The following is a 19,227-nucleotide window of genomic DNA, read 5'->3' as shown; positions in this document are numbered from 1 at the left end:
TATACCAAGCAGAGCTGAATGTACATACAATAGCCATGGGTTATAGTATGTGCTGAACGGTTATCATGGCAACATAACAACACATTACTTCCTTTGAAAACACCAAAGCCAAACACCAAAAGTACCTACAGTTTCACTTGTTCTTACAGCAAGGCTAGTGAGCAAACAGGTTCTTCCAGCATTGGATAACCATTTGCAGTGATCCATGCTCCTTAAAGCACAACACCTGAAGGCATGCAAACTGCTTTGCAACTTGGCTTTTCAGCACTCCAAGAGATAACACAGTTAATGAGTAATGAGTATCTCTATGTTTAAGTACAGGACAGATCACCCTGAATAGCTCAACAGACAGGCGGGAGCTCAGCAGATCTCATCACTCATCACACATGTGCAGACAGCCAGAAACACACGCGGAGCGCAGCAGCTGCAGATGCGCAGCAGTGGGAGTCTGTGACTTACTTTTTTGTCTTCTTTCTGGCTTACTGGCTGCACATCCTGACTATGGCTGTCCACAGAAGGCCTGCCGCTGGCATCAGTCTGTCTGTCGTCAAATTCATTCTGCTGATCGGCCCCTGACCGAGGAGGAGAGCCCAAAGGGCGGGGCTCCGGCTGCTGAACACCACTCTGGACCTCCATCTTCCTCAGCAGTGCCTTAAAAAGGAAGAGCAAGATGGAGGAGAATAAGGCGGTAAAAGGGATGATTTAGACAGGTGGACTGCACACAAAGGATTATAGATTTTCTCTCACACACATACATACTGAACTGCGTTCTTGACTGAAGGTTGCTATTGCTGATGAGTGCAGAAGGAGGAAAGAAGTTCACTTAAATGATATAAAGATGCAGTGCAGTTAGAAGCACTTGCGATAAGAATCTTCATCAGAAACTTCACGGGAAAAGTAAATACTCTACTAAAGGTTACATCAAATATTTTTGTGACAAATATGACGGCTTTACAAAAAATCATACTATAGAGTCAATAAGCTAAAGAGTTACACATTGTATCTATTCAGCTTGGCATTTATAGTACATAGAGTTCATTTGCATATTTGTTTGGTTCTTGTTAGTTTTATCGACTGCACCTGAAGCTTCAGCCGTTTAGACTAATTACTATAGCTTTATCTAATGAAAAAGGTTGGTTGTCCTCAAACATATTCACTGTATAATCGAGCACTATTTGCATTTTTTTTTTACAAACAATTCTCTGCATGAAACCCCACAGGCTTAATGAAGAATTATGTGCTGGTCGAACATCATTATTATCAAACTCGAATCTTTATAGTAAAATGAAGTGCACAGATAAAAATAAGCTGTTTAAGAACTCCTGCATCATGAGTCATCTATCACTGGAACAAGGAATTGTGGGACAGCAATATCCCTTTCTTTTAATAAAGGATGATCCCTATCCTGATATAGCCAAAGTAAAATATGAATCTTTTTCATGCAGACACTTTTTACATGTCAAAGAAGAAAAAAGCACAGGTATAATAATAACATTAATGATAGGGAGCTAGTTCCAGGGTCATGGTATTGTGCATTCTGGCGCATTGTCATTGATTCTTGGGCGCTTTAATCTTTAACCAATCAGTGGCTGCCTCTTAGTCTACATACATCTGAGTCAAGTCACTCAGTTTCAGCAGAAACCCCCTAATCCATAAAGACTAGTTGACTGCACAAAACGAATCCCTACCAGCTACAGGGGGCTGTACTGTAGCTGATGACCTCTGACCTCAGAATCTGCCTCTGACAGTGAATAATCAAAACCAGACTTGTATTGTTTCTGTTGAGCAATCTAAGGGCTGGGTGCACAAGAACCCGGGGTGGATGAAGAACTCAGATACTTGACTTTACTAGAAGTAGTTAGAGCACAGTGTAGCAATACTTGAATGCATTTAAAATGTCTTTATTAGGCTTAAGTGAAAGTACAAATGTAATGTAGGCTTCCTAAAGTACCAAAAGTAAAATTGTTAATAATCAAAGGACAATTGTCCATTTTAGAAGAATATATATTATATTTGATAATAATTATTGGTGCATGTGCTCATGATGTTAATGTTGCTAGTGAAGGTGGGCTAATTTAATTTCTTTATACATGGTTGGGTAGTTTAACCTATACTCTTAGTTTTCACTGTTACTATAAGCCATTGTTCATTAGCTGATTTATATTTTGTGTCAATATTCTAACCTAGAAAGTAGTTCATATTTATCTGTTGAAATAAAATTCAATGTATGACTGTACAGTATGTATGTAGAAGTATAAAGAAGCATAAAATGGAAATACTCCAGTACAGTTCAAGACGCGTACTGTACCTCAAACTTGTCGTCTATCTAAGCACTGCACTTGAGTTTATAACTTGGCTGCATTCAACCAATGGAAAGAAATACATTAAAACATTTTAACCTGATAAACTAAAGAAAACAAGCACATGTGATCGGTTTCTCTTGATGAGAGAATGCTGTAAAACAGTGTGGTGTGTATAATAAAGTCTCGGTGCTTTTAAGTCCCCAACAATAAAGCGGAGACAAAGTAAAGAGAGGTCACCTCGTCCGAAAGGAAAGATCAGGAACTATCCATCTGATATAAACAGCCCAATGTTAAGCACTGAGTGGCTTGTATCTGGTTCTGGGGCCATAAATACAGTAAGTTATGAGTTCTGTTTGACTTCTCACAGCTGGGGTGGGTTACCTCATAAATATGAGTCCTGGATGACGTCTTACCAAATATTATCACATTCAGAGAACAGCCAGACCCCAGTCAGACATGCTACAAAACCCGGTGCCTTGACATCACACAGGTAACGCCCCACGTTAGTTAACCCCTGTGACGTGCGGCGTGACGTACGTGATCCCGTAAGACGGTTATTAGCATATTGGAGAGGAACAAAAGCCACTAATTGAAACTAAAAGTACAAAACTCTGACTTTATGACCTGTATTTATAGCCTACTTGTATTGTCAGCCTTGTATGCAGCCCCTTCTGTACTAGGACTAGTTAACTAACTGGTGGGTCTCTCACTATATTGACTGTTTGCAGACGACTCTTTGCAAAAAGGTTCAAAGTTGGCTCCTTCCTGAGTTGCTAATGTGCATCCGCCTGCTTTGCTTTTCTTTTCACGCGTATAGGCAAATGCAAATATGAATGCATATCTACAGATAGGCTAATACAACAACCCCAACATCAGATATCGTCTAACGGCTTCCAGCAACTTATACGCATGAAAACGAGGGGTTGCCACCGCTGAGAGGGCTCCTCGAGCTGGGTCTGTGTTGTCACGGTAGCTTCTTCAACAGCGCATGGCAGCGGCACACCAACATAAACAAGTCGCAAAAGAATGCCGAAATACCTCTGTCACTTCTTGGCTCCTCGTTATGTCAGAAGCATATAAAGAGGAAGATGCGGTAGTGCAACTTGCTTTACATCTCTGTTGTTGCTCTGACGCGGAAAGCCACGAGAGTCTGGGGCAGAACAACAGGCAGCCGGCTCATTTAGGCTACTGTGAGAAGTTATTCCGTCAGAAACTGGCAGAAAGGCTGCGAGACACTTCGGTCACCGCTGAGGAGGCTGTGTGGACGGTGTCAGAGCTGCACACAACCCCGCCGCCGCCGCCGCTGCTGCTGCTGCTGCTGCTGCTGTCACTGCGGGCGTGTCCGCGCGAGCTGTCACCAAACACTCCTCCCTCCCCTCCACCTCCCGGTTACACCGAGCCCGTGTCAAAAGTGGTGCCTTCAGGTGCTCCTCGAACGATCCTCAATCCTAGTTGCAAATGATTATTATTATTGATTATTTTCATAAGCAAAGACCTAAATGCCTTAACCTGCCCAAAGCACAATTTTTAATGTGTCTGTCTCTTAAGAAAATTACAATTTGTGTCTATCTTCAAAGTCACCACGAACAAAATTTAATTATTCGGATGCTGCAAAAATATTGACACCTTGTTGCAAAATCTTAAATCATCCTAGTTGGTAACTGTTTTGAAAATTAGGTGATAAAGAGCTCCATGTGCTGTAGACTGAAAAGAAGCAGGGGCTAAACAAAGTGTGTGTGTGTGTGTGTGTGTGTGTGTGTGTGTGTGTGTGTGTGTGTGTGTGTGTGTGTGTGTGTGTGTGTGCGTGCGTGTGTGTGTGTGTGTGTGCGATGCTCATTTGATATTATAAGTGTGTTTTCTGTCAATACAGTTTTTTTTTCCAGTTCGGCACTGATGGGACAATGAGGATATAAACTAGTTATAATAGGCACAAAAAACGATCAAAACAAATACTTGTAAGAAAGGCATAACATGCACAATATCCCGAACTAAGTGAACATTACACTAGTGCAGAAATGTGTAGATTTTGCACAGCCAAACACCAGTTGGCCAATACACGGCTACAAATAACTATGTGTCCTACAGTATTTGAATGCAGCAAAAGCTCTATTACCGTAGGTGGAGTCGACCAATCCTGTCGTCGGTGAGGCAAAGCCAGGCCAGATAGCTGAACAGGTAGTGCAATTGCTGAGAGAAGATGTATTATGTAACCAAGCGTAAATATTTTTCATGTTTGGCTTAAGACAAAGTGATTTGACCCCCCTCATCACACATTATTGTGGACCTGAGTTGGGAGTAAAAGAGATGTCTTTTCTCTCATCTGTCTGACTTTTGGAAGCTAAAAGAAAGAAAATGCCCAGTATTTTAATTTTGTGCAACATAAATGCTTTATTCTTCCTTTTATTTGCTCTTATTTTCATGTTGTGTTCCTCTCTGGTCTATCTTGAGAGCCCTTGTGGAATTCCAGCCCCAAAGGCTGAGAACCAATTAGCAGGGGGCAGTAAGCCTCATTGATGGCCACAAGGTGGCAACATAAACTCAATAAACACTGAGTAGAATGTGGCATGTTTGAAGACATAGATACCCACCAAACCACACTCTTCTGTAGTCCTCTATATGTCAGGGATGTATGTGATGTGTTTTTTCTACAGTCTGCGCTTATTTATAGTTTTTCTGTGCTCTTTGATCATTGTTACGCTCTGTGAGCAGTGTTTACCCTAAATGGGGCCTTCCAATCTGCCGAGCTGAGCTATAACATGAGGGCGGCATCATATGGTTGTTGGCCCACTGTGCCGTCTTCATCGCCTCCCTGTCTGCCTCAACTTAGAGGCCATAGTGGCGCACCATCTCATCCAAGCAGAAGGGTTTCACACAAACGAACAACTGCTCCGACAGGCGGGCCCTCATCTGTTCTGACAGAGCTGCCGTTGCCAGAGAAGGCAGACAGGCAGTCAGAGAGGCAGGTGGATCGGCAGGCGGAGGGTGAGGCGCCGCAAGGAGCAGGAGCCCTGTACACCCAGGCCCCTCGGCATATTCACGCGGGCATGTGTACTCCATGTAAGCCAGCAGGGACACACAGTCAGGCATGTCAGTGGCCCCAGCCGGCACAAGCAGATGTTTTCTGGGTATTGTTGTTCCGCTTCTCTGGTAATTGTTTTCTTTCAGGGCCAGCCAGTGGGACAAGGTGCCAGGTTGTGTTCTGGGAAGGAGTTATGGAGAGATGGAAAGACAGAGTGTCTTATCAATCAGTAATGGCTTTGGAGGCTGTTACACAGGCTGTCCATCTTTATCCTTGTGCTCCATGTGGCTTGAATCACAGCAATACAAATGGAGAAGCTGGGGTAGCACAATAAGGACAAGCCTGTGTTAATGAAGATGGCGGGCTGTCATTTCAAAGCTGTAAAGATATTTAATGTACAGTGGACTGCAGTAGGGACGGATAGTGAAATATAAACGAGATTAAACTGCTTTAGTCAGTCCTTCCTTAAAGACAAGTACCAATAACTTATGATTAAAATAACATGTTTGCAGATTTAATACCATATGTGTTCCTATTTATTTATTTATTTTATCTTATTGTGAAATAATCTGTATTTCAAAGTTTAATTAGGTGTGGATGAGTTTCTTTGCATCACACAATTAGTGTTTGACGATTTTGCAGCATCTTGGAAACGTGAAGTGGGTTTATTCTCACAGACACTTAGCAGTTTGTTATGGTACAGAAAACAGCTAATTCACTCCAACTGTGTTAGACACTGAGTGTTATCCTGTGATCCCATGTTGAAAATGCCCTCTTAATTAGCACAGTGAACCATCGAGACCTTATTATAGGGTCAAATGTTCTGCAGATCTTGTTTAGAGCAGAGACACAAAAGACCCACTAGGGGGCACTTAGGCACTTTGGATCAAAAGCAAACGCAACAGAGCCTCTTTTGTATAAAGTAAACTGTTACACTGTTGTTTGGGGGTTTATACATTGAACATTTTGTGTACTTCAATAAAAATTAATGCATTTTTGCCCAGATTTACATGCAACAATTCCTCCGTGTACTTGGCAATCCTTTTTAGAGTATCGAATGGAACCGTTGATTGCTTTCAGAGGTTTTATCCTGAGGGTTTCATGGATCATTTTCGGAGACTTTTCAGCTACTACATGCCTCAATCTATCATTTGAAGTCAACTAACAAAGTCCGTATTCATACCCTAGAAGGAGCACCGACTTACGAGAGGCATCTTGAGGCATGGTGAAGTTCCTCTCATCTGTTGTCGTGGCATGCCACACTCCTGGGAAGCTGCAGGCTTCACTAAAAGCCAGTGTCAAGATGTTAAGCTTTTTACAGGCTGACGCAAGATGTAAGTAATTTGGTCCAATCATGTTTTCATTTTATATATATATATATATAAATATAAAATTGTAGGTGTTAAGAGCATGTGGGGAAGGCAGACAGAAAAAGCTTCGACCATGGAATCTGCTGTTCACACGCAGTGCATTGGACGAAGACTGTATTTCATAATCTGCCTTCACTGCCAATTGATGCAAGTGGAAATAGAACCAATGTCACATCTGCCTTTTTTCACTATTTATGACGCCGCGCAGCATCCATTTGACTAATCCCGTAGTGAACATCATCCATGTCAGACAGAGTGTTTAGATCTTGTTGCTCAGGGTGTGAGTCTATGTTTCTGTTTGTGCAGTGTTTGTTGAGCCTTTCTCGAGCCGCTGCACCACACTGCAGAGAAGTCTGACAAATGAAGAGGCGTCTGAGGCCCTCTGGCTACGGGGTCACACGGCAGCTTTGTGAAGTTGTGGCTGCTACCAGTACTTCTTGCTGTATGCTAGCAGGATGAGGCACAACAGTCCAGCCTGATTACAGAGTAGCACCTTTGGCCCCCATATTTCTCACACCTTAGATGAAGGAGTGACAGCATCTGTGGGATAAGCCTGTTTGGGATGAGATGGATTTGCACAGGAGAGAGTGCGTAGCATACCATAGCAGAAAGCAAGAAGGATGCAGCAAAGGGAAAGTTAGGTCATGGTTTTGATTGGAAAGTTAAAAGGAAATGTTGCATTGTTTTAAAAGAATAATTCTGATTAGATTAGGGACAGCAATTAATGTTCTTCCTTGACCTCCAAAAATAATTCATGATCTGTGTTTACATTTGAATCGTCGTGTTTGTTTGTGCAGATGCATGCCTGCTGCTCGCCACTGAATCACACCTGTCAAAATGACTCAAACCACACCCACTGTTAGCATGACTGACAGCTCAGGCAAAGTTCAAACACCACGCTCCAGATCATCACCAAAATACAGCTGCTGTAGCATGAGAGAATAACCACCTGTGAGTCACACACAGAAGGACCTTGAAAAACCTTAGTCACACTTTGTTTTTTGTCATCATTGTTTTTACTGGTCTATGGAAAACTCAAATAGAAGAATATAGGTCTCCCAGAATTTTGTATGAAAGCATGAATAATACAAGTTTTATTTTAAGCCTGAAGGCCAATAAAAACAGAGAAGAATCAAAAATTTGAAATGGGAAAGGAAATGGTCTTTGCAATAAATATTGTATGATAAGGAGGAACATTTTGTAAGTTCCTCTTATTTTAAATTAAACTCTATTTCTACTCTGTTTTTACATTTGTGTCATACATATTCAGGACAAAAGCACGACGTGTTCCAAGAGTAGTGGTGTTGCTAAAACTAGCAAGAGGACAAAAGAACTGTGCCTGCTGATATACCATGTGTCAACCGCCCTGGTGTGTGTGTGTGTGTGTGTACGGGTGTGTGTGTGTGTGTGGGTGGGTGGGTGCCTTTGAGCAAGCACATACATACATTTGTGTCAACCACAGTGTGCAAAGAGGTAGCAGTTTTTTTTTCTTTTTACGGGTGTGATCTGTAAAAGAATTACAGTCCAATTGGTTTTATTATCTTTTTTTTTAAAAGGTCCTGACCATCCAACCAGAACAATGTAAAACACCAAATTAGTTTATACATTTAGGTTATCATGATCTGAAATATGAAGGAGAAATTATTTATTTAATGCATTGAACTTAGTAAAATTTCATTTTCAAAAATGAATCGAAAATGAATTTTTGACCAGGAGAGTTCTCTTAAATTTTCATTGAATGCTTGAATAATTTTTGGCTCCACAGTTCCTTTGTGCTGGTAAAATATATCCCTTTCAAAGGACTTATATAAATGAGTCCTGACTTTACAGTATACAGACTTTAATTTAGTCTTTATTTAAAGCTCATTAGAAAGTTATCATGACAACGAACAGTCCAGTCAACCGCAGCGACTGCATGTGGGTGTAGGCTACTTCATGTAAAACTGCATGTCCAAGTGTTACTTTGAGTGTGTTGATGTTTCCAAGCTGGGTTGAATCATTAGGAAGTGATTCTCTCTAACAAGGGCTAAGGAGCTGTCAGGAGACATTCACAGGCAGGTTTCGCCATGGAGAGTGTGAGGAGTCTTATCAGGGTCTTAGCTGTTTTGCTGCGCCTGTTTATAAAGAGCCTGCTTTATTTGGAGTGAATGCATTCTAGCAAGGTCTCTACTGTTTCTGTGCGTTGATTAAAAGTGTTTTCACGATTACCCGTAGTGAGTCTATTCCAGCCTAACAAGGTTACTAGCAGTTTTAATGAAGGGGAATAATCGTTACATGTGAAAGGGGTTTGTTGGGGTCTCTTGTTGTCTTTCCCTGTCTGCTTGTTGTGACTGTGACAGGGAACTTTGCCTCGATGGGGTTGGATTTTTACTTTGCACTTGTTTGCTGGTTTGCTGATGTTGTTTTTTTTATTTCATTAGAAAATTAGAAAAATATGTCAGAGTATTTTACTTATGTCATTATAATCAACATTCGTAATAACACTTCCCTCCTCTGCAGAACGTCTCGTAAATCTGTACAAAATGTTGTAAACTGTGATGCCAGTCGTGTATCTTTATTTTTGTCTGTGTGTGTGTGTGTTTGGGTGTTCTGCAACTCCCTTCCTCTTCTTCACTTACAGTTGCTCGCTAGCTAACGTGGCTTTTTTGCTCTGCTCCTTTTGTTGGCTGTGGTCAGCTTTTGCATTTGCTGGTGTGAGTGAATTTCTCACAGCTTCTTGTGAATGTGTTTTTTGTAAGTCCTATTCAACATTTGGTGCAACTATAATCGGCACTAAGCCACTACGCTCATGCAGACGTGTCTGTGGATTCACACATTCAGGCCTTCAGAAGTGTTGTGCCATCTCTTTTCAATTTTTTTTTCAGTCCAAATAGCTACTAAAGAAATGTTTTAGGTTGATTAAAGGAATTCTGAGTAGAGGCACGACTGAAGAATTAACGTTTTATAAGGGGAAGCAACAAGAGGGTTTCCCTCACGTTTTCACTTCTCAGAATAAAGATGATATAAGCATTAATTCAGTGTTTCTAATGTTTCCTCAATAATATTCAGGAATAAGTAATTAAATGTTAGAAAACGTTAATAATTATCTGCAACCGATCATGAAAATAGTTTACATGTAAGCATTGGATTGAAAATGCGACTTTCTAAACCACATAAGAAAATATGGAGCTCATTGTAAACTTCATTAATTCCTTTGAAAGCATATATGCACTTTTTTATTCCATGCAGATTTGATAATAATTGTAGAAGTGTGCTCTCGCACCATTTGGGTTCCCCTTATCAACAACCTACCAATCCTACTCTCACTTCTCTCTTTTTTTTTTTTTTATAAAGACCAGACTGTCACCTTAAATTTAAACATTAGTTCAGGCCTGAGCTTCAGCTATTTGTGTATGCCCGAGAATGCGTGTCGTTCTGCTCCCGGGCACATTGTGTTCTTCTGTTATCAAATCAAACAATTACATCTCCTGCCCTGTAGCAGAAAATTACATTTGACACAACGGTGCACCTTTGATTAATATATTGTAACATCTGACTCTGTGCTCTATCATTCTCTGATGGGGCCAATAGATAATAAAAGGATGACTTGTGAAGCTATAATGAAGTGACTGTCTCGTTATCGACAGGGGAGCCTTGAATGGTTTAGTGCAAAGTAGAGCTTCCAATGGGGGCCCTCTGGTGCACAGATTATTACTCTGGCCGTTAAAATGAGCTAATGTTCTGCTGCTAGTGCAGCTCTCCAAAGGGACACAAGCTGAATTCCCCTCTCACAGCTGCAAAACAGAGGTGTAAATTAAAGCCAAACAAAGTTAAAAAAAAAAAAATAGTCAAATCGGATGCCAGGCAACAGTATTTATGTGATTAAAATGTGGGATTTCCTCTGTTTCTGGTGGAAATGATGGGGGTGTGAGATCTTTTCCTATTGTGTTATATACGACAGATGATACTGAGCTGTGTATTTGTGGACATGTGTAGTCATTTCAAATTTCCGCTTTTGTTAATTTGGTTTAATATTTATTTTTGCTGTGATTCATTTAGATTTATTCCTAAATGAGTCTTATATTATGGAACGCATGGCACAAAGTGTTTATGTGTGTGATGTGTATGTATTGACCAGGTGAGCTGTCTCAAAGAGCAAAAGTCTCGCTGTATTTCCACTACTTCGCCCGTGTACTTAAGAATGATGGGGGATGTCTGATTTGACGTGTGGCGGGTGTAAAATTTCACACACACAATTCAACTCCACACGTGAATCCAATTAATTTTGAGCATGTTCTTCTCTCTCGCTCCCCGCCAGCAGAATCAAGGAAGGTTTGAGATGTTGGTGTTGGGTTAGTGTTTTCTAATGCAAATTATTATTTTTTTAGCCAAACATTTTCATTTTTCAATTCAGTTTTTGTGTAATCGCAATATGATATTTTGAATAAAATTGACGGATTTATAAATTGCAAATATTAGAGAAAATGAATAGAACAAAAGACGGGGAGACAATGTGATCGTAAAAAGGGTAAAAAAATAAATAAATAAAAACACTTCACAAACATCAAGGCATCTTTGGGGGTGGGGAGTTGGGAGTTAGGGGGATAACAGTGAAAAAATATTCCACTTTGAGAATGTGCAAGATCTCATGCAGTTGCCTCTCTCTCACTCTCTATCCCTCCTCTCTGTTGGCGCTAAATCACACGTTAGTACAGCCAGTGGATGTGTTGACAGTTTTACAAACAGAAATGTAAAACGCCATACTCAAGGGGGTCTAAGAGATAAGGGGGGAGCTGAACAGGGCAGGAAACAGAACAAACATGGCCCAGAGAAGCATAAAATGCCATGCTGAAACACCTCGCCTGGGTTATTTTAATTACATACGGTAAGCCACACTATCAGCTATAACCACAAGTGGTGTTAGCGTATGGAGAGGAAGCTGCTCGACACCCCTGGGATTTCCTATAGCTATAGTCAAAGCTTTTTCTGGCCTTTTCATGGCTTTATTTTTCAGTACAGCTGAAGATGGACAGGAAACAGAGAGAGAGGCATAGAATGACATGCGTTAATGGGCCGCAGGTCGGAGACAAACCCGGGCCGCAGTGGCGAGGACCACCCGCCTCTGTATATGGGGCGCCCCTATAGTTACATAGGCAGAACAGATATAAATTGCAAGTGTAAAAATATTACAGAAGCATGTTAAAACTGCAGTCAATAACATTCTGTGAAACATATGTTTGACAATTTCAATTGACAACAACAATGTCAATTGACACTATATCCTGATAGCACAATGAGACAGATGATCTGTGAAAAAGCTGCATTGCTCCACCCCCACCTTGTACTCCCTGTCTGCTCCTAATGGCATCTGCTAGTTTCCACCCCGGCTGCCACTCAGAATCGAGTAGTCTCTGACGCAGTGTCAATAACTGCTCTGAACTCTACACTGTGTAACTAGGTAGCGCTGATCTAATACAGGATGTTTCACAAGTTACCAACTTTAGTTTGAATCCCTTTGCTTCACAATCAATCTCCATTAAAGCAAATTAGCCACCAAATAAAACCCCTAGTTACACAACAACACAGCTGTGATTTAGCATGCTTGCAAAACGAAACTTTTGCTATATTGAATCTGTGCAGTCTTGAGCTCACTCTGTATAACTATGGGCAGCAGAAGTGAGAGACATTCCCAATGGATGTCTGCTGAGCAGGGAGCAAGGAGGTTTGGGGACATATAGACTGGATAGGACCTGCAACATGCCACAGCTTACAGAAATATATTGTGTCTGACCTTTTAAATTGTCTAGCAACATTACAGGACCTTATATATACAAGCTTGTAAAAACGTGTTCTATATGTCTTATATGTCTGATGTATATATATATATATATATATATATATATATATATAGTACATATATATATACGCGCATACATATACACACACACACACACACACACATATGCTGTATATGTAGATAATATTATATATGATATTATGGGTGACAATATTGACTAATATAGAAGAGGGGCAGTGAAATGGGTGAAAGAATGGTAAGATTCAGGTTTGTTTTCATTAAAGACAGCAAGGACTACCAGTGACAGACTAGGGGCCCGACATTTTGAGCAGTGGATGCATTTTGTGTGTGTTTTTGTGTTATGTGTGTGCCTACATGTGAGGGAGTTTGCTTGTGGCTTAATGTGAGTCTTTTTTATCAGATGGAGTGAGATTGGCGTGAAGACAACGACTGGCCCCAACTGGTCCTGGTGCTGGTAGGACACAGGCCTTGCCTCTCTGAAAAGGCATCATTAGAAAGTGACAAAACTGCCAGGGGCAAAACTGGCCCTGCACAATGATCAATTCGGGAGACGGGATTGAATTATAGGGGGAGAGTGGGCTTTAAAGAAGGGGAATTGGAGGCAGTTGGTATAGTACAAGGCCCCCTACTGCTTTAATTACTGATGTGTGCGTCTCCCAATTAACGGCACACCTATGGTCCACTAGCCACTCTGGGCCTGCACAAAGCTGGAGAGGAGAATGAACATTCTGCAGAGAAGCACAGAGAGAGAGAAACGCAGAGACACACAAACCGGGGTGCTCATTAGCGAATGGTAATCAGTGGTCGAGAGGTTGGGCACTCACCTCACAAAACGCCACATGTCAATTTGTCCCCTTCCATTCAAGAGCCCACTCTCATTTTATCCCACTCCCTCATGTTCCCTTGTTGGGGAGAATTGGATGGAGCGCCATGGGGGGAAACACTCGAAGGGAAACGTAAACACGGGCCTGGAGTAGGGACGCTGCTTCGTCGACGAGGGGGGACCCTACTTTTCAGCTGTGGCCCCTTGGCTTTTTCTCTCTCGTCAGTCTCTGTTCTCACACAATAACAAGACATCAGCCCCACAGTTCACTTCTATCACCATTGATGTATTTTTCATCTTTTTACACCATGCATTGTACATTTACATATACAGCTGTGACACATGAGCTCTAGCATATAAAATGCGGTATACACTCTGATACAGTGTAATTGTATATATATATATATATATATATATATATATATATATCATATATATAGTACATATACACTGTCACTGTCTATGGCATTAGCAGTTGTGCCCTTTAACTGTATCTAAGTCACAGTGTGGCACTTATTTGTTTTGTTATATTCATTGTGTTGTACAGTAACAAATAGCAATTATACAGTAAAAGTGCATCCTTGGCACTATTTCCTTTACCATTCAACAACCATAATGTTCACACACACACACACACACACACACACACACACACACACACACACACACACACACACACACACACACACACACACACACACACACACACGCACACACAGAGACACAGACACGCACACACACATACACACACACACACACACACACACACACACCCAAAAGGGTTATTCATTTGGTCTGAGATAGTCCAAAATATTAGTGAACATGAACAACTCTCTCCAACTTTTACTTTTCTGGCTTCTGTAGCTCATGTTCACAAATATTGATAATGATTATTTCCCCTTTAAATCAACATTTGATTGAAAGAGTTAGATGAGAAGATGCATAATTATATTTAACTGAGAGTGGTAGTGATCTTCTTCTTCACAACAAAAGGACGGAACAGAAAAAGAGATGCGATGTTTAGGCTCTGCTTCAATGGATAAAATAATCACAGCAAAACATGCTCTAATACAGCTGCAAATTAGAGTGAGAATAATATAAAAGGCAAATTCTAGTCTTTCAACTGCGACAGAGTAGTAGGGCCACTGTAAGAAACAAATATAATAAACTGAGGTTTGGAGAATTAAGTCATAATAGAATGGGCTGCTTTAAGTAGTATGTGTGTCCCATGTGTTACTGCAGATGTAATGTTATAAGAGATGACCAACGTTTGCTGTGGCATCATACATGGGCATGCCGTCCAGCTGTGCAGATGCATGTAACCCTGACCGTGTATTCCTTAGCCCTCACAATGTGACAAAACACTGTACCCAGCACGGTCTGCTGGGCAACAGGAGAATATCTCATGCACCAAAGCCAATTTCATCTGAACTGAAATTGGGGAGGGCGAGCTCACGCTCTCACATTCAAAATTTAAATCAGATCTCCCCTCAGTCGAGTGGAATCAATGTGACCCTCCATCTTACTTTGAAATGAGACGTAGTCGTCCTCGTGGATTATAGGTGGCTCATCACAGGATGACAGCGCTAGTAGATATCTCTAGAGATCCATCTCCATCCGATCTTTCTATCTACCAGTCTACCACTCAATCTCTCTCTGCCTGTATACATCCCTTACTCTCCTGCTCTGTATTTGGATGCAATCTATAGGGTGATAGAATGAAGTCAGATAATCCACATTTAATTCAAAAGTATCATTTCAAATGAAAACCGCAAAACATGTGCACACATCCTCAAAAATGTATTCATTTTATTTATTGATATTATTTCCCAGTGGTACAGTGTTCTAAACAAGTCAACACATGCCGGATAAATATCTCAAAAATGTGATACTTCTGATAAATATCCTTAAAAATAAGGCACATAAATAAAAGCTCAGCATGGCTTTGATGTGTTTAGCTCTTCCACATCCTTTACACCTCCATTTTCTCATCACGGCTGCTTCAACAAGGTTTAATTGGTATGGAAATAAAAGTGGTAAAACACGACAGGAACTTCTCGAGCCCCGGCTATTTAGACCCATTATTACTGTATACTGTCCTTCAACCAATTATCGCCAATCTACTGCTCTGCAACCCCCTACCAACCTCCTCCCTCATGATTTAACCAAGCTTCATGCAGCTGCAGAGAGGCAACTACGGGTCGATAAATACAACTTGTAATCCAGTGTGGTGCAAATTGACTTTCTATTGGAGGATAATAGTCTGAAGAGCTTATTTGAGATTTTAGGCCCCCCACTTGTACTGCCCCAGCTATTACACATGATGAAAAATGCTCATATAAATCAGCAGTACTGCCCTTTGATCACTATTTCATGCTTCCTTCATCTGCTTGTTAAAGGTTGTACTGCTTTTCTATAATTTATTTCCATAAAACTCTGTATTATAGGAAATTATGTCATCTCTTGCACAGACAGTCACCTCAGTCTGTGACAGTATTTCTGTGTGTGCTTTATTTGCACATAGCCAGGAAATGTCACCTTGCAAAGAATATTCACAGCTCAAGCTGTGTGTGTTTGCCACATAACAGAAAATGGCTGGACCTCCAAAGAAGCAGATAAAAAGTTGAGAAGTTACATCTGCATAAACAGATTACTCTTTCACCTTAAAACAACTAAGTCATTTTCAGACATCTGAAATGTGTTTGTGGGACATTACAGTGCAGCAAGAGTTCCCTGAGGGTAACATTGCACCTAAAACTGTGAATACACAGCTGCATTAGTGCACTACTGTTACACTTCCTGCAAGAATTCATCCCTGGCACACTCATTTGGCATGGCCTTCTCATGGACCAGCTTGTTGTCTGGACCATTGTTAGCCCAGGAGGCTGGCCTGAGCCCTGAGGGCTTGGTCAGCATTTAGGGTGTTTTGCAGGGTGGGGTTTAGAGGGAGAGATGGGTGAGGGGGGAGGCTATAGAGATGGGTGCAGGCCAAGGCTGGGCAGGGCTCAATGCCAAGGTCTCAGTGGGAGACCCTCCTTTCTGGGAGCCTGCTCAGCCCCCTCCTGGGGGCCCAGCAGGGTGCAGGGATACATGGTCAGTGCAAGACAGGTCCATCTGCCCCACTACCTCTGTCACGCTCATGCCAGCACCCTCCTATCACCTGCTCCATCGGCACCTTATGGAAATGACCTACTGTTGCCTGACCTAGCTGACACGCATGGCTCACCTTCAGCATATGCCGCCATGGCTTCAGTGTCTTCTGTGCTAGGGTTTATGAATGGTTGAGGACACTTTAAGCCTTGAATATAAATATCACTGTCCATTGCTTTCCTGGCAGCACAGTAAGACATGAGAGATTCTCACGTTTTATTCTTTTGTAGTTCTTGAAATAACATCAGCAAAGCGAGCTAAGCAAGTTTATGGCACATGCATGTAGAGTGAAGTGTGTTTCTGATGTGGTGTGTGAGTATCAGAGTGGAGGGGGATTCCTTGTGCATCCTTAATTGGCGTCTTTTGAATGTGTTATTTGCAGATGCAGGGTCGAGTGTTTGCCATCACGGTACCACACAGAGCAAGGTTCTACATGTGACTGCTGTGAGCTCTCACTGTAAACCCACTGAAAGTCACAGCACAAAAACACCAATTCCATGAGCAAGAGAAATTGTGAGTTGAATTCTAAAAATAAGACGTCCTGTGTTTGAAAAGCTAACACCTTCTCCAAAAAAGCTTTGGTGTGAAAAAGAGCACGGTACTTAAAAAAAAAAAAAGAGAGGTTGTAAGACATCAGCAGCCGTGTTTTCTGTGGATTGAAACACAGCCTTCATCTTTTTAAAATGTTGCCTTTCAAAATATCAGGCAAGAGATATAGAAAATTTCAGTCGTTGTTCAGCTTTAATTATTACGCTTCTTTGAGGTTATAATGACATAGATACTAGGGAGAAACGTCAGGGTACTATCTGTCAAAAGCACTTGCATTTGTGTTGCAAGTGTGTTGCATCTTTATAAAGCAAACGTTTATTTGCCTTTGTGGCCAATGGGGGGAACAAACATGGTTGTGTGACTTTGTGTAATAATAATTTCTGCCTTTCTAGTTGGAGGTGTTAAACAAAGCGGGTCTGAAAAGGAGAACTGAAGTGTCGTATAGAGGGACTTTTTCCTCACTGTGTGAAAAGTTTTATTTTCATTGGCTACCGATTTGCATCACTTAATCTTCTCTATTCCTGTATAAATGTCTCTGAAGCAAAAGTGTCAAGCTTAGCTTTGGCCTTGTTTTTTTTCTGATGCAGTGATGTGTCATGTTTCTGATATTGTAGATGTCCATCCTGTCTGTTTATTATCTCTTTCATAGTCCATAGTAAGTTAGTTACGTGCAAATATTCTGTCACAAGGAAATAAGGAAACACGAGCACAAAACTGCAAGACAGCATGAAAACCTGTGTAAATGTATCATTAATTCTGAGGATGTACCGATAACATGCAGCCTCACTCTCACTACTGCATGCTCTGTCCCTTTCTTCCATATAGACTATTTCTAGTTGGTTCTGGACGATTTAAATTGAAACAGTATTCCATTTATTTGCTTCTGCTCCTGAGGTGAGCAGTCATGTTCCCACACTAATGTGCATTCATCTAGCTCAACCTAAATACATATTTTACTCTGCCCTTCTCAGCTGTTGTCAGGTTGTTAAAAAAAAACATCCTCTTCTGATATTTAGACATATTTCTCATGAATTGAAATTCCTCACCCTTCTTCAGTAGGAATGAAGACATTCAGTCTTTATGATCAGAGAACTCCTTTAAAGCCCAAACAAAATGAGCTCTCTTGCCTCTACAAATGGGGCAGGCGGCACAGTCCATTGTGCTGTGGTGGCTGCCACCGTGCTGAATACGGTGAATAGGGAGCAGTCGTGCCCTCTGTGTAGCCCCAGCTGTCTTTGACTGATAGGATGGAGGAGGGGGAACGGAGAGGTGTAAGGAAGTTCAGGAGGCCTGTAGATTTACAACACAACTGAACAGACTGTCATGTTAGTCATCTTAACTAACCAACCAACCAACCAGCCAAGCAGAGGGGTGCATGCGTTAACACTCACGCTCAGAGCAAGCTAATTAATGCAGCCAAATGAGATCAGCAGTAGAGGCCCACACCAGGGCCATATTGCTAAATAGCTTTCTTCAGTACAGGTCTGTGTGATGTAATTACCACCAGGGCACCTCACAATGGTGCTTTTATGTCCCACTGAAAGTGATTTAATATCCCTCTTTCCCCCATTAGCAGCATGTTTTTCAAAAGTGATGAGAGAAGTCTGTCTATGGTTATTGTGGGTGTTTGTGTAAGAGAGTGCCAGTTTGCCTTGAATATAATGGACAGCTTGGTGAATGTATTGAAGCGGGCACATGTTCATTTGATGTATTGAATCTAAGGCTGCGGCCCACCAACACATAATGACCGAATGATAGACATTAAGTGAGTCAAATAATAGTGGTGATGACGCTAACCTATGTTTTGCATTTAGGGTGGGAAAGTCAGCCTGTTAGACCTCTAAAAGTAAATAAAAGAATGAAGGAATGTCACTGCAGTAATACATCTCACACTTGTTTCTCATTGTGAGTTAATAAATGTTGAGTTGGTATGCATACAAAAACATATATCTGGGGATCTTTTGTTTGACAACCTGCTACAATCGTTAATGGTTTTAATTCTTTTTTTATGCAGGTTAATGTGTATGTGTGGACATGGTGCATGTTTGACAGAGTAAGAAGTGTGTCACAGGTGTTGATAAAGTACATGACATTATCAAAGCAAGATCAGTGCCTAAAACCTCTTAAGTGTGATTCATGTGTTGAAAGAGAGCTCAATCATAAGACACTGACAACTGTCTCTTCTGGGTTCAATGTCAGACAGCCCTAAGATCATT

General features: G+C 41.3%; 1 protein-coding gene across 3 annotated transcripts in view; it reads right to left on the bottom strand.

Annotated features, from left to right (window-relative positions):
- LOC310955661 (RNA-binding motif, single-stranded-interacting protein 3) overlaps positions 1 to 636 on the bottom strand; it is a gene marked incomplete at both ends in the record, with an annotated part of 278,373 nt that extends 277,737 nt beyond the window's left edge. For all 3 annotated transcript variants that reach the window (XM_083925620.1, XM_083925623.1, XM_083925621.1), the window contains one exon: positions 460 to 636. In XM_083925620.1, the coding sequence (XP_083781746.1) occupies positions 460 to 636 (177 nt within the window). The remainder of the gene's footprint in view (positions 1 to 459) is intronic.
- Positions 637 to 19,227: the final 18,591 nt, after the last annotated feature.

The sequence above is a fragment of the Echiichthys vipera genome (assembly GCF_963691815.1).
Source record: "Echiichthys vipera genome assembly, chromosome: 13".
Classification (NCBI taxonomy): domain Eukaryota; kingdom Metazoa; phylum Chordata; class Actinopteri; order Perciformes; family Trachinidae; genus Echiichthys; species Echiichthys vipera.
Note: the sequence above shows the minus strand (reverse complement) of the source record. Positions and strands in the feature narration are given on the sequence as shown.